General features: G+C 38.1%; 1 protein-coding gene across 1 annotated transcript; it reads right to left on the reverse strand.

The window, feature by feature from the left end:
• Positions 1-4058: 4058 nt before the first annotated feature.
• Positions 4059-7936, reverse strand: LOC145494287 (DELTA-actitoxin-Afr1e-like). Its single transcript, XM_081473730.1, has 4 exons — positions 7919-7936; positions 6873-6966; positions 6389-6583; positions 4059-4514 (listed from the first exon to the last, which is right to left on the reverse strand). The coding sequence occupies exons 1-4, from the start codon at positions 7934-7936 to the stop codon at positions 4177-4179; spliced, it is 645 nt and encodes a 214-aa protein (XP_081329856.1). The 3' UTR covers positions 4059-4176.
• Between the last annotated feature and the right edge of the window lie 8354 nt (positions 7937-16290).

Genomic DNA, 16290 nt, shown 5'->3' on the forward strand with positions numbered 1-16290 from the left:
TCTTCATATTTTGCGCCCAAAAGGATATATTAATGAACGTACCATAAATCTCCCAGGTTTCATGGCCATAGCTAATAGTTACAGGGTGAGGGCCAAAAAATCCATCCCCTCGACCCCACAAGACCCCAAAAAGCCTGGGCCCGATTAGCAATCTAGTCTATTTACACCACCAGTAAAGGTTCATCCCGTTTTGAAGTCCGTGCGAGTGTCCCTGACAGAAATACTTGATGTACAAAAACCCACTAGGAATAGGTCGCTGATAATCAGTTCATACGTGGTAATTACTTAAGCAGAATACCAGCTAGAAAATGCTTGTGCCAAAGTTTAACTAATTAATGAAACAGACGGAAAGTAGACGATGTTACAGAGATTGAAAGGCATCAAATTCTTGTGAAGGGCAAAAATCTCACCTTTCTCATTTGCAGTTTTGACAAGTCTACTCAAGGAAAGTGATTAGTTGCATGTTAAGCGGTTTTCTGAAAAATGTATTTAATGATGCACGGACAAGCCACGGGCAACCGCTTTCAGACGTTTGCCTCAGAATTACCATTGAGAAGTCACTTTCGTTGTTCACCTTGGCAGAAGCACGAGTTCTTCTTGCAACATTAAAGCATTGCAAAGTTTGGGCAGACCTACATGATGTTGTGGTTACTGTGGCAACGTCAAAAATCGCAGACACACAAATGACATATTATGATGTTCGCGAAGGCTGACAACTTGGAAAATACCTTTTTAAAGGGAGGGGGGGTGGCATCCAACCCCTCCCCTTGTACGTCCAAGGGTTAAAAGAGCAAAATGACGAAATTTTCTCCTTTCTCTTTTCCGTTATTAACCTTTATTGAATATGTGCGTTTTCTTAACGGCCTTCCAATTATAAGATGAAGCTTTAACTGGACAGAGAAAAACAAGGGGCTCTATGTCTTAAGTGGTGTATTTCTTATTAAAAAAAGTTTCGATTTATCTCTTTATAACTTTCCTAACTGACTGCTATACATTGATGACAGTTCCACGTTCGAGGTACACTCCGCGGCCAGTTCTGTACACCACTTCAACAAACGGACTCTTAAAAGCCCTTTGTCTTTGATTTCCTATTTGTTTCTTCGAGAATTGAAAATGTATAGCGGAAAAGAACACAATCTTTACTTCACGTCTTGGTATCAATAGATAAAATATAAAATAAGACGGGAGCAAAATCCACCAGATTTTCGGGTCGTGAAAGTTAGAAAAAAAGCTCGATCTCAATATGTTTAAGCGAGCGAGCTTGCATGGCTTCTCTGCTCTTTTCTTAAAATTTCACGGTTTTTTCTTTTGGTTCAAGTTTTTGTCAGCGTAATACGTCATTTCAACAAATAGCCTCTAGGAAATTCCTTTTTTAAGTTTTATTTTCTATTGTTTAACTGTTTTTTTTTGTTTTGTTTTGTTTTTTTCTTGTGTTGGAAATGAAACAAAGGTGAAGAATACGAAGTTTTTTTCTTCATCTCTGGGTATTAATCAACCAGAACTTAAATTCAAATAAAATAGGGACAGAATATGACACTATATTGCGCGACACTATATATCATAATATACATGTATAATATAAACTCACTGGCTCTAAAAACGTTTCCATATCTCGACTGCAGGATTAGCGCAGAATTGTGGCATATACTGTTCGGGGGATCCACTGCAGTGTACTTTTGGTGACTTTTCGAGAGTTTACTATGGAAGACAAGTAGAACTGTTGCGGAAATTCGGTTTGAGTCTTTGTGCTTTATCGGAAAATGTCCAATGTCTTTCCAAGCCAAACTCAGCGGAGGCTCTCAAAATAATAGCTTGTGAATACAGCCGCCTCTTACTGCGTTGCTTTTCTGTCTTGTCTCAATTTTTTAGAAGAAATTCTAGTTCACTGAATCTATGTATTCACTTTGATATATAGATTTAGCCAAGACTAAAAGCGGAGCTCTTGATTACAATAAGCGATAGCCATGCAGGAAGAAAATGATTTGTTTTTCTTGGATCAGATACTCCTCTAATTGTTCGGCATGTGGTTTCACTTCTTTTTCTAGTTAACTACTTAACAATAAGGTTACTATCAAATAAAGCGTACCCAATTTTCCAAGATTGTAGAAATTATGTAAACGCAAATTACTTTTTTCTCAGTTCGTGAGCGAGCGGAATTCAACAAATCCTGAAATCACGGTGAGCGGAATCGTCGTGTTGATCTATTTTCATGAACGAAATTGCAGTAATCCTCAGTCTAGTACGTTCTTTTACACTTCCATCGACGATTAGTCAATGCAAGTGGATCTGTATTTACTTTTAAATGGCGAGGAAAGTCACTGTAAGTAAATTCAATTGAGTGTTTTGTTTGGTTGTTAGTAGCTTGGCGCGATTATGGCGCTTAATTCTTCATTTCTCTCACCGTAAAATGTTAAGTAAAAAGGTAAGTTAATTTCAGTCGAGTTTACCTTCTGATCGTTGCTGTAAATAAGAGAATTTATGTGGAATACGCTTAACGAATTTCCTCGCTTTCTGCTATTCAATTTACGGTAGAAAAGTCTGATTTCAAGTGATTCGCAACGACTGACAGAGATTGTTTTTGTACTCCAACTTCGAACTTTGCACGAAATTTCACACCGGAAAAGCAACTTTGGAGAACTTAACTGGTGAACTAGATGCAACTAACACAAAGACGTTTTTGGTAAAAAGAAATAAAAGTTGACACTGGCTAAAAATATGCACTGGACGTTTCGCCTACTACTGTTGCCTTCTTCAGCAAAGATAAAAATGCAAATGTCTAACGGCGTCCTGCTTGGTATGTGTACACAATGTGTGATAAAACTAAATCATAGGACTCGGCTTGCGCACTCGCAGGGCAAATGTCGTAAGGACGTAAGGACGTGAGGACGTAAGGACGTGAGGACGTATGGACGGATGCACGGAAGGACAATCTTGTAACTGCCATTTTTTTTTTTCGGTCAGTGAGTTACCAAATTTTTCTAAGATATGGGGCTGCGGTTGCGTGCCTTCAGCGCGCAGGAGCTCCCCTATAAATTAGCTTGCACTTACATGTAGTTCAATAAATTTCATTTTTTGGAAAAATACTGCAGGGAGCCATCCTACTGGTGATAGTTTTGTCATTTATCTCCGTGTTGTACAAGAGATACTGTGGGAGTTTAAATTTCCTGCAAACATGCAGTTAGGGGTAACAGCAACTTTTATTACCGGGTGTATAATAGGTTTATAAGCCTTAGTAGCTCGCAGCTAGCAAAGCTATTCTGGGCGAGCTACTATTACTTAAACCCTCGGACGTGAAAGCTAACTCATACACTCACGGTGGTATAAGGGGTTGGGACGGCTGCGTTAGAGAGAACCTTCCCCTAGGCTTTCGGTTTGTTAAGAGAGAGCAAAATGAATTTACAATGATTATATATCCCTGAGCTTGTTCTACAGGACGACACCATTTTTACTGGTTACGACGTCATCTGACGTCATTTGAACCGCCATCTTGGGTCCTCCATCTTGGATTTCACTATTTTCTTAAAAGGTCAAGAAATAACGGAAATTAACCCAAAATCAAGCTAGAATGCCCACGAAATGTACAAATTCATGACTTTCTGCTATTTTGTGAGGAAAAGGGGAAAATACAGATTTATCTCAAAAGTTGATTTTTGGCCCGACCTACAAGAGATTTCTTGGTTGCCATGGCACATCAAAATTTCTCCAGAGAATGAGGAAAAAGCTGCTGAAAGTTTTAGCTCTTTAGAGTAAATCGTCTTTTCAGAACTTTGAAAAAATCTTATGGGGGGAGGGGTGGATGCCACCCGCCTTGTACGTCCGAGGGTTAAGAGTATTACCTCCGATGGTTAAGAGAATTAGAGAAAAAAAGGAAATTGAATAAATTTGTGAAAATAAACAAAATCAAACCAAAATATTATACCTAACACATGATATGGAAATTAAGTAGCTAACAGGGTTGACACGTTAAAAGAAGGAAGCCATCGGTCCTTTGAGAGGAGTTCCTGACTAGCCCATTAAGCTCCTTAGTGTAGGTTCAATTGTGAAAAACAATAAAACAGTTTCTTTTTCCCACACGTTTATTTTTCATTTCAACTCTTCAATACTAAGCACCACAGAAAAAAATAAACGGTTATGCGATTAAGTTGTGCAAGCATGCTTGGTTTACATGCCAGTTGCTCATTTTTTAAGAACATGAATTTCCAAGGTAGCTTTACCAGAATTGGACATAGAGCCGCGAAATTTCAGACCAGAACCGAGGGATCTGTCATGCCAACCATTTGCCTTGAAGGGGTTTGCATCATAATACAAATCATAGTACTGATCATAGTTGGCCCTTTGGTTTCCAGGGTACAGCTTAGCATTCCACCAGTTCTGGTAAAAGTTATAATCAAACGGAACAGAGAACATCACAGCAAGTGTTTTGTCGATGCTTGGAATGTAGTAGGCAAGGACTCCGACAGCTCCCGTTGCGACTGGTCCAGACGTTTTGCGAGGTCCGTAAACAACAGCGCATGCTGTGGAAAATAGAATAAAAGAAACAGACAAGCAATTTACACATTTTAAACTCGGCTATCGCAAAATATCGTGATTTGTGAGTGGCAAGCAGATCGATTATTTGCCAACACCGAAGGCCGAGGCAAATAATTGATCTTTGAGATCAGTTGTAAGAAAATAAACCACCACCCTAGAAAATATAGCCCTAGGCCTTCTGCAAGCCACACAAGACACGTACCAACTTTATCGATGCTCCAGTACTTATACATTTGAAAATATTTGAAATTTCGCAGTATTAGAAAAAAAGTAAACATTTAAAAATCACGACACAATTCAATTTAATATTTAGAAAACATGTTTTCCAAAGGCGTTTGCAACTTTGTAAGCCCTAATGTAAAGATGTTAACAAAAAAAAGCTAATTATGAATACTGAAGTGTCCGAAACATGTTTTCTTAAGTCAAACGTTGCGTCTTCCTTTTGAAGTTTTGAACGCATTTTTAAATAGAAAATTAATATTAAGACCCCTGAACGAAAAACTATGTGCCGAGTTATTTGTTTTTGATCTGCGCTTTCCCGACAAGGGTTTCAAGATGATTTCCGCAGAACATTCAAGCAATAATGGCAAAAATTAAGTTACCAAAAACACTTCATGGCATGGTAATATTTTGAATAAAGGTAGGAAGATCTTATCGAAACCTTAGCTTTCAAGCTGACCCCGCAAGACAAAACTGGACTTGAAGTTAATTATCCATATTTCAATTAAAACGGACGTTTCGCGTTAGTTTAAAACGCAATAACACGCGCTTTAAGCATTTTTACGAGGTTTGACATTAAATTTCTCGAAAATGCTTGAAGATTTAATCGCGGGGTCATCTAGAGAAATGAATTACAGTGAGATGTTTTAAATAGTATTCAAAAAGTTACCATGCTATAGGTAGATTTTTAGTAAATAAATTTTGCACTTATTCCTTGAACTTGGAGCGGAATCCGTCTTAATTTTTTTCTTAGTTATGAATCTGGGCCCTTTTAGAGAGGCTCCAATTCTGAAAAATGGGGATATTACTTAGAAAATTACATCACACATTAAGCATGGCGCGAAATGGTGAAGGATGTTTGCGCAAGAGTCTTCTCAGAAAAAAAAATATACATGTATGTTTAACAAGGTGAAACGTTGGTGTTGCTCATATTGTGTTAGTCAAGTTCAAGTAATATATCAAACACGAGAAACAGTGTTTCATCGGGATATTGAAACACCGAGAAGAGAGTTGAAATACGACGCGCAGCGGAGTATTTTTGACGAAATTCGAGGTGTTTGGATAGCCGATGAAACACTGTCTCGAGTGTTTGATATATCTTCTCAGTGAAACAAAAACTAAGCAGAAAAATCGCCTAAATATCTTCCCAGAAATTCTCAAAAAATCTCCTTAATATCAAACATTTTCTAAATATCTTGAAAACTCCTCTAAAAAAATCTATTTTTTATCGTAAAAAAAAACATTCCGATTTTAAATCTCTTAGGCCGGCCGAAATTTCTAAAATCTCTTTAAGTGGAAGGAGTTAAAGAAGAAGATTCAGGTGCTTCGATGTTACCAGCTTCCGCCATTTTTAAAATTTGTTCCTTTAGCGCTTTTAGTGATATGGAAAACATTTTTCAAGTGGGAAATCGCTAAGCTGTATTGTTTCTGGCATAAAATTTAGTCTTGTTTCAATGGAAAAGCGAGGAAAACACAGCGCTAAGCCAAAATAGGTATCAATATTTTTAAATCGGCCTAACTTTTCTAAATATCTTAATGTTTCTAGAAATCTAGGAAAATTCTAAATATCCAAAAACATATCCAAATATTTGTGGCAAGGCCTAAGCGAGCCTCCGTAAATGCGAGATTCACTTCTCACCGTTATCCACAGAATAAGGCAAGTTTTCATCCGCAGTGCCAGAATAGAAGTAGAAAGAGCCTTGCTGCCAAGGAAGTCCACTTTCGTTGTCAACGCCAATCGCGCATTTGCGTTTCACGTTAGCGAGGACATTTAAGACGTCTTTCAACAGATTGATTGTAAGCTGAGCACCTTCAATAACCGTTCCTGCAGCAACTGAAATGAAATAAGCAAGTTAGTCTCACAACCGAAATGTTTTTAAAACCTTACCACTGAAGTCACTGATCTAAAGATCTACTTGCTATACCAACAGCTCCTGATTTTGACGAGTGGCGGCAAACGTTTGCCATCTTTAGAGGGCTAACTCAACTAGAGTTGCACCAACTAGTAAAGTTTTAATTCCTGTAATGTTCTGTGTATATGCTTTACGTTTTGATATGTTCTGTTTGTTTGTTTTTGATTTTTTTTTTTTTTTTTCTAAGACCGATTCCTAAAGATGATTTACCTTTGCGCTTAGACTTTTCGCTGTCTTGGTCTTCCAAGTCCTTTGGCAGTTTAACTTCAGTGTTATGAGATCGCTCCAAAAGGGCCTCCAGTTCCTATGTAGGAAAAAGGAAAACAAACCAAACAACCCAAAGGGAGAGGGATTTTTTTAGTTTTTAAGTTTCTAAGAGTAACATTGTAGTTTTTAGGGATAGTTTTGTAAAGGGCGTGGGGAAAAAAATGTATGTGTGCGCTATATAAATGAAGTATTATTATCAGTATTATTATTATTATTATTATTATATTAGCATTAGGGTTTGTCACCCTAATGCTGATTCGTATAGGGACCTAGAGTTCCAACAGATATACCGCAATCATGAGAACGAGAAGAAGCGCCTTTATGCGAGGAGGGTCTTGGATATCGAACAAGGAACTTTAACACCCCTTATTTTCATGTCAACAGGCGGCATGGGAAACGAGTGCTTGCAATACCATTCCAGACTGGCGCAGCTGATCTCCATCAAGAAAGGAGAACATTATGCTAAAACAATCTCCTGGATAAGAGCAAGGACATCCTTTGCTTTACTAAGATCCGCACTAATCTGCCAAAGAGGTTCAAGAGTTAGAAGGAAAGCCTCTTGTGAGTTTAAGAACATTGATATTGACGTTGAAACCCAGGAGGGAACCATTATGTAAACACTGTTGAAATAGGTCTTAATAGTTTATTTCTTTTATTTACTTTTACCTTGTAATATACCGATATTGACGTTGAAACCCAGGGAGCCATTGTGTAAACACTGTTGAAATAGGTTTTAATAGTTTATTTCTTTTACTTACTTTTACCTTGTATATACCAATTTGTATGGAATATGTTAATTAATGTTATGATGATGATAGTAGTATTAATATTAGTTGTAGTAACCATGATATCATGATTAGATACGGAAACATGTTTTACTTCTTTTTTTTTTTATAAATTACTATTACTATTATTGTTATTGTTGTTGTTACTATTATTATTATTCAGTTGGATTTTACAGAAAAAAAAAAACAATAATTTCTTTTTACCTGGCGATTGGGAACCATTTCAGGGAAGTCGGTCAAACCAGCATCTGCCAACAATGCCTCAGCTTCCCGCTTTGTAAAGAAAAAAAAAAGCTAAAATGTTACAACAACAATCAGCAGTGTTTCAAAACGGTCTCTTGACACATTGTTATTTAGGAATGTTTTATGCCAAAATTTAACCGTCCTCTGGCTTGTATGGTTAATTCTCACCTTATCATGACAACATAGCTGAATCAGTTTACAATGCACAAAAAACATCAGCAGCAACATCATCACCATCATCGTAATTATTGTTATTGTTACAATTATTATATTTATCAATGGTGTTGTCATAAATACTAATGCCAACATTATTATAATCAATTATCATTTTTAGTAACCTGAATTCAAGTTTTCACTTTCTGATTTAATATTTACAATGTATTTGTTTACTTTATTCTTCTTTTCTACTGGACAGCTACAAATATCCAATAAAAGTTGTTATTACGTATCTTGCTTTCGCGGCTGCCGGGCAGTTCTTCTAGTTCGCATGTGGAGCGAAATATATCCAAGGACTTTCTGCGGCTAATTCTTAGTGTCTAACACATGCAAAGGCGTTTTTCAATGAAATTCTGGCCGTTTCAATTTGACTTGCTTGCAAAAGTGTTTAGGTATGGCAGGGTCTCAGCTAGCTTACAAACAGGCTCCCGGCAAGTACAGAAAAACAAATTCGACGAGCAATGCGAGCGGGCGAGCGCAAAACTGAAGAATCTGGAGAGCAAGGCGATCGGGGCGGGACGCTCGCTGGCCGGAAGCCCGTTGATAGGCTAGGTCTCAGCATAAATATTGGATTCTAAAAGGCACCTCGAGTTGCAAAAGCTAATTTTCATGCGCTTTTCCATTTTTCATGTTCGCGTTAAAAATCGAATTTTATTCCTGGCGTAAACCGGACCACAAATGTCACAGCAATTTTACGATAGACGCCATTTACGGTTGCAAACAGAAAGTTTAATCAAAGTGAAGACTGATCATCGCAGTAAATTTTCCAATTTAAGCAATTGGAAAGAAGAAGCCTGAAAAAAAATCAGGGCTTCTACGGGATTCGAACCCGTGACCTCCGCGATACCGGTGCGATGCTCTACCAACTGAGCTCGCTCCCAATGTGTGGCTTCATAGCTCAGTTGGTAGAGCATCGCACCGGTATCGCGGAGGTCACGAGTTCGAATCCCGTAGAAGCCCTGATTTTTTTTCAGGCTTCTTCTTTCCAATTGCTTAAATTGGAAAATTTACTGCGATGATCAGTCTTCACTTTCATCTACAACCGCAGTTCATATATGATTTATTTCATATAAACTTCACATCATTTCACTCCTCACGGGAAGACATGAACTCAATAAATTGACCTCGCTCCCAATGTGTGGCTTCATAGCTCAGTTGGTAGAGCATCGCACCGGTATCGCGGAGGTCACGGGTTCGAATCCCGTAGAAGCCCTGATTTTTTTCAGGCTTCTTCTTTCCAATTGCTTAAATTGGAAAATTTACTGCGATGATCAGTCTTCACTTTCATCTACAACCGCAGTTCATATATGATTTATTTCATATAAACTTCACATCAGAAAGTTTGATCAATGGCAATAACATCAGTCAAATCTTTCTTTACCTCTCCATTTGGGTTGTTTGGTTTGATCACAGATCCAAAGGTGGTAGTAGTAACCGCGGAAACGATTAGCAGCAAGGAGAAGATAAAACTGAGGCGGTCCATGTTCATCCTAGACAACAATAATAAGACCACAGAACATTCATTACCAATGACATGAAGTTCAACAAACTTACCGAAAGTTGTTTCAACAACGATTTCGGTTTATGTTGGAAACAAACTGATGATTGTTAAAGAGGCAGTTTTAATATAGAAAATACCAAAAAACTGACTTACTGTTTTCCACGCTGTATATGTATCTATCTCTGCGTAACCTGATACGCCTTTACGTGAAATCGCTCTGAACAGGTTCCTATATACCGTGGAACCCCGCTATACCCACGAGAGTTAATTGTTTTCTATTTCGTCGCCTATTGTTTGCTTTGCCTTTGTTTCTATCAAACCAAAATATTTCTAGCCGCGTTCGGTTTAGTTTCTGCATTTATTAGTTCATTTTTGCGTACTTTTTCCGTGCAGATTAAATGTAGATTAGTTTTTTTCACGTCGTGTTATGTAATCGCTCATTGTTAATTACGTAACCTCGTCAACTCTATTCTTTGAGAAACCAGAAACTGCATACGATAAACGCTGCCAACGTAGGATCTACAGGAGATCTGATCAGCCAAAAAAAATGTATGAAGACAAATAATAGACTGCAAGACTGATACTTCGTCAAAAATGTTTCGAGACACCAACATGACAAGAACCGATAAAGAAGGATCGCAACAGTGGACAGCTGTTTCGCCCTTCTTGGGGCTCGTCAGCACTGTGTAGCGAAGATATGTAACGTCAGCCCAACAGCCAACGCACATAAATTGCAAAATGACCCCAGTTCACTATATCAAGTTCCGTACTTTGAACTCACTTGCGCCCCGAAACACGCGTGGCTACATCACGTGTTTCGGAGCGCAAGGACACAAAGTGGCAAGATTGGTGTCTCGAAAAGCAAAAGAATAAATGTGGCTGGACAAGGCCAGCCCAGACATTCACACATTGTTTACACCCGCCTTACGATCACCGCGTTAACACAGTCACGTCGTTATTATGGCCACTTTTTTTCTTCCAGCGAAACGCCCATACATTTTCTAATAACAAAACCCCATTAATGCGGCCACCACGTTAATAAGACCAAAAGCCACATCCTGAAATCCCAACCTGTATAATCGTTCATAATTTTATCCAGTTTATACGGCAATTAAAGCCAGTTATGTTCACCTTTCCAATGTTAATATTACATGTAGTGAGTAAAGTATATCTGCATTCCGGATGCTTATAAAAGGACTGTTGTCTAGAAGTGCAATTGTAATACATTTGTTAAGACTTCGCTCGATTTAGACCAACCATGAAACTTAATTTGGCCGTACCCTGTTAATACGACCATATTTTCATGGCCTGTTGGTGACCCTATCAACGGGGTTGCACTACAGGCAATGCCTATTAGAGAAACATTGATGACTACGCTATTTTGTAGTCTTCATGTTAGAATGTTTGGCGATCCTTGCCTTCTCTCTTCTTTGCTGCACGTGACTGGTTCTAAAACTGAAAATGACAATGGCACTGAAATGAACTCTTTTACTTCTGGCCACTTGCAGAGTTCAGACAACTTTTACTGCACAATCAGTTTATCTCCACGAGCTAATTAAAGCAAAGGGAATTTGCCATAGGCGATGAAATGCAATTGTTCTAAACTATTCAAAGTGGTCGGTTTGTGATTAGCGCAATCGCTAGTTCGCGCTCTGTTACTTAACCTTATTCTTAAAAAATTTATAAGTTTGAATAAAGTTAAATTTGTATGCATTCTTTTGTTTGCTCTGTGCTTGAGAAAACTTCACTTAGAAACACTGAATTAATTTCGAGGAAAAGGTTGTTGTTATTCATCGTGGTAGATACAATAATAAAGTGTATTATCGTTTGTCTCACGATGTAGTCACTTGAGATGTAGATCGCGACGTTTCGACTGCTTACTGCTAGTCTTCTTCAGGCGATAAGGTCGACTGATTGCACGGTATCATTTATATCACAAAGGTCGGCTGTAATTGGTGCATTTCGATCCTCCTATTGTTCCATTGTTCTGGCGAGTAGCTGTTCCCTCAGTGGTCCGCTGTTGTACCGTTCTCCTGTTGTTGTGTTTCTTGATCGTGGGTATCCATGCTTCAGGAATCTCAATTCCACTATCCCTGTTGATGTTATTAGGGTGAAGTCTTATGTGAATAGCTTCCTTGACCCTACGTGTGTACCAGTGAGGATCGCGATCAATACACTTGACCTCATTGCAGATAGGATAGTGGCCGGTCTCGTGGGTGTGTTCAGAAACGGCGGAGGTTTGGGTACGGGTGAGTCGTATAGCCCTGTCGTGTTCTCTGATCCTCTCCTGCATAGATCCCCCTGTTTCCCCGATGTAGACTTTGCCGCACTCACAGGGAATCCTATAGACAACACCATGTTGCTTAGCCGGGTTGACGGTGTCCTTTGGTCGCACTAAGTGTGACCGAAGTGTCGTGTTGGACTTAAAGACGGTGCGAGTGCCTTGCTGTTCTAGGCAGCGGCGGAGAGACTCCGAAACTCCTTGGACATAAGGTAAAATGGCGGTGGATTTAAATTCCGCGACAGGCTCTCTTGAATTAATTTCTTTAGTTTCTGGAAGGAATTTGCGGCTAGCGGTTTTGGCTCGAAATCCTTACTCAAGAACTAAAATATTTCAGGCCTTATTATTCTAGGAAACAATAGGGAAGGACTTTCACAAAGAAAATTTTTACCTAAACTTGTCTGGGGTGGGTGCATGAAATCACAGACAAAGATCATGATAACAAATAGAAGCTAACAATAAATTTACTGGGCTGAGTCTTCTCTTTGGATGTATCGTCTTTTGCTGACAGTCTTCCACGATGACCGAAACCTTCCTAACAGCCTAGCTCTCTGTGAGAACTGAATGTTATCTGTAACATTGCTTCCTTTTAAGAAGTCGTAAACTTGAAACAAATAAATTTGAAATTGACAGCTGTAATTTCGATAAAAAACAAAAACAAAAACACAAGTGCAATTGAAACTCATTTCACAATTGCTAGAACTTGTTTGCACCTGTGAAGCTTTGAATCAGTGCATGCCCAACTACAATTGTCTTGGGTAGGCCTCTAAGAATCAACTTAATAAAAAAATTTTCATCGAACGAGAAACACTGAAAATTCGTCATAAAAAAGAAATTTAAGGAACTTTAAATCAACTTTAAAGAGTATCCGTACCTAACAAACGTTTTTGCATACCCAAATTCAAATTATAAGGTTAATGTTGAGCACAACAATTATGATAAGACTCCAGGATTTTAAACAAATGAGGACAAAAGGTTACCTTATCAGGTCGGTTAGGCAAGTTTGTAATGTGTTGCTAAGGGAATTATTCTTTGTCTCCAGGCATTCTGTTGATTAGACCTGACACGTAAAATGTTATCAAAATTGTGTTTAATTGCAGTCCATTGTTTAATGGTGTTAACCAGTTCCAAACTAACAATGGTTACAATAAAATATAATAAATTTAAAAATAACTTCAATCAAGGTGTATTAAATTGTTTTTATTTGTTGATTCTAACTTTTGGAAAACATAAAATTGAGCTGTAAGCTTGAGTGTTCGTCCAATGCTTAATCATTAGATGTTCTCTACACGAAACAATAAGGTATCACTCACTAGTTTTATATAAAATAACCACTATGCATTCCAAGAAACTATTTAAAGTGGATATCTCAGTGTATTTTGAATTAAACTCGCAGAATGTCGAACCAAGGTGATGTTTGCCGTTAACAAAAGGGCGCAAAATATTTCTGAACAACCGATTTTATTTTGAATCAACATAATATTGACGAAATAATTCATTTCCTTGATAGACGATATGTTGCTCTCCCTGATTTTGCTAGTAGTTATTTCAAAAGAAACTGTTGTCACCATTGCACCGGGAAGCTTAATTTTATATCTGTGTACTTTACTTTCAAAAACCAAACCATTCTAATTTAGAAAGTGAAAACTTTTTCAGGTTCACCTTACGTTTCCTAAAATTTCTATTGTTAGGAGAAATTTTCATTTTTTTTTTCTCGGTTGTCGAGTTTTTTTATATTGAGGAAACAGGGCAGAGGTACAAACAATGCCAGACGCCTTGACGGAATTCGCTAAACGTGCAGTTCATTTTTAAAGGAATTTCGCGCGAAAATCTTCCAGTCGATCGTGTTTTTTTTTAAGATTTTACCGCATTCAGATGATGAGTAACTTGTGTAAGAAATGCAAAAAAAAAAAAGAAAGAAAGAAAGAAAGAAATAAATAAAAAAAAGAAAAAAAGAAAAATGGGGGTCATCGACTCCGTTTCAGAGATAAAACGTGTGGAAAAGTACCCTGATTTTGAAAAATTGGCGCACGTAACTCAGCATGGTCTACAGAGGTTTATATTTAAAAACATCGAAGGTGAGTCCACGAAGGCAAACGATCTTGGTCATATTTTGTAGAAGTGGGTCTTGCGTAAATAATTCCAAATTTTAACAACGTTTTCACAAAACTTAACCCTTCAAGAGACATTTGAAACCGCTTCACAGGTAAACGAAGAGCTAAAATGACGGAATTCGATGGTGCATTTTGCAAAAAATTCAAACTTCTAATCGATAAATTTTCATCGGTAGAGAAAACGATACATCAAAAGAAAAATAGGGGTCACCGAATGTCCAAGATCGTTCAATCCAGGCAACGGCTATAGCAATGGGCATTTGCCCTATCATTGCCCAATTTATTACTTCGCGCACTTGATGCATGAGGTGACATGTGAATTTCGGAGCGCAGTAAGGATGCGCAGAAACAATTAGCTCAAACGTCCTTAAACAGCTTGACGCGCGCACGCTTTTACCTATCCCTTAGAGTCGCGTGTCTAATTGTTTATTTCTTCGATGACGTGTCCCATTCAACACTTCGAACTGAAGAGGGGCAAGGCCCGAAACGTCTGCCAATTAGATACTTATAATTTTATTTTGGCACTATTCTAGTACTATTTATAACTTAAGTATCAAATTCCCCAAGCTTTGGAGCTCCGCTCCGCTTTTTGCACTGTATTTACACTACCATCTGGCGATGACGACTTTTAAATGTATAACTGGGTGCGTGCTGGACGCCATGTTTTCTAGATATACATAAACAGTTAGCATCACTAAACGCACAAGGAACTCGCAGAGTTTACAGATTCCAATGCATCAACAGAGAACAGATCTCGCCCTGGCAATGTCGAGTTGTGTTCTCTGTTGATGCATTGAAGTTGCTTCCTCTCTGAGCTGGTTCACTTCACCATATGTAAAGTTTACCTGCATTTCGAAACTGCTCATCACACTGTAGCCGAGAAAATCGCAGAACAAAAAGACCAGAAATATTCCAGCTGATCTAGGTTTGTTGCATGAGGCCGAGGTTCGCTTCGCAAAATAAGTGACGCGGAGTAAGACTGTCACGACAGTTCTTTCCGGCTTTCCGGTTCCCCGGTAAACCGGAAGTAACTTTTCTTTTCAAGATAACGCTGTTGTAGTAAAATTCTGGCCAGTCTGATACGAATTTTTTTAACCTGAGTTCTCTTTTGTCGTTTGATTTCTTGGAACTTGAGGTCTTAAACGTTTTCTCATAGAATTTTCACCTTTTCTGAGTTAACCAGCTCAATGTTGACCAAAGCTATTGAAATATCCCAGACTGTAAAAAACGGTGTAAATAAAGTACTTATTTTGTAGGAGAATGTTGACCTAAAGCCCCCCTCATCTCGGTCATCATTTTGCCGAAGATTTAGATGGATGCCTTTGTATAAAATTGAACGCCTACACGGTGCCATGTTGAGAAACCGCTTTTGAGCTGACGGGCCAACCTTGGCAACCTTGCATACAGCCGATGCGCCTGAAATTTGAATTGGCCAATCAGGATTCAGCAGGAGGGAAAACTGTACTGTCCTGAAATGAAATGCTTGTTAACAGGATAGGCAGTGAAGTCGAGCAACGTTTCTCACTACTGGAGAAGACAGTAAATATTCACGAAAATTGAGTTACAATTCAAAGATCGGAACATGAAATATAAAACACTTTGTGAATTCAAGCTTTTAATTTTGGACTGAAAATAGGTCGCTCGCGTCTGACAAATTACTCTTCGATGGCTGTCACCAAGTACGATAATAGTTGTGTCATATCGAACAAAATATTCTGTGCGTCATCATATTAAGCCCAAAATTCTCGAGTTAAGTATCAGAAGAGGCCCAAGCAACTCCAGTATTGTCTTTATTTTTGTTAGTTGGGAACAAAAATACTATTCGCATTATGAACACTTACCTAAAGGCTGATTTTTATTCAGAGAGAAAAAGTGAATCTAGTGATATTCAATGGTGTCAATTCGAAAGCTTAAAAAAAAAAATAGTATATATCAACCAGAGTTTTTAACGTTTATTTACATCGGTTTTTTTTTTTTTAATTTTTATTTTTATTTTAAGTTACTGATTCAAAAAAATAGGGATTACCGTATTCGTTTAGGGAAAAATTAAGATGTATGTCATTGTCCAGCTTGGCTTGAATAAAATCTATTATTGTTGTGTTTGCCAAAGCTAATTTCTTGAGCTGTCCATCTTAATTTAGACCGTTCAGAGTACCACCTTTTGGTTTGCCTCCAAATAATAAATGCTAGAGAATGTCCAAAGAGATTTTTTCTGTGTGCG

This window comes from Orbicella franksi, chromosome 8, assembly GCF_964199315.1.
Source record: "Orbicella franksi chromosome 8, jaOrbFran1.1, whole genome shotgun sequence".
Taxonomy (NCBI): domain Eukaryota; kingdom Metazoa; phylum Cnidaria; class Anthozoa; order Scleractinia; family Merulinidae; genus Orbicella; species Orbicella franksi.

What these genes read in the sequence shown, in the direction of transcription:
- LOC145494287 (XM_081473730.1), bottom strand. An exon ending in CGAAAAGTCTAAGCGCAAAG is followed by an intron (nt 6,584 to 6,872) that starts GTAAATCATCTT and finishes ATTTCATTTCAG; the next exon opens with TTGCTGCAGGAACGGTTATT. An exon ending in GCCTTATTCTGTGGATAACG is followed by an intron (nt 4,515 to 6,388) that starts GTGAGAAGTGAA and finishes TATTTTCCACAG; the next exon opens with CATGCGCTGTTGTTTACGGA.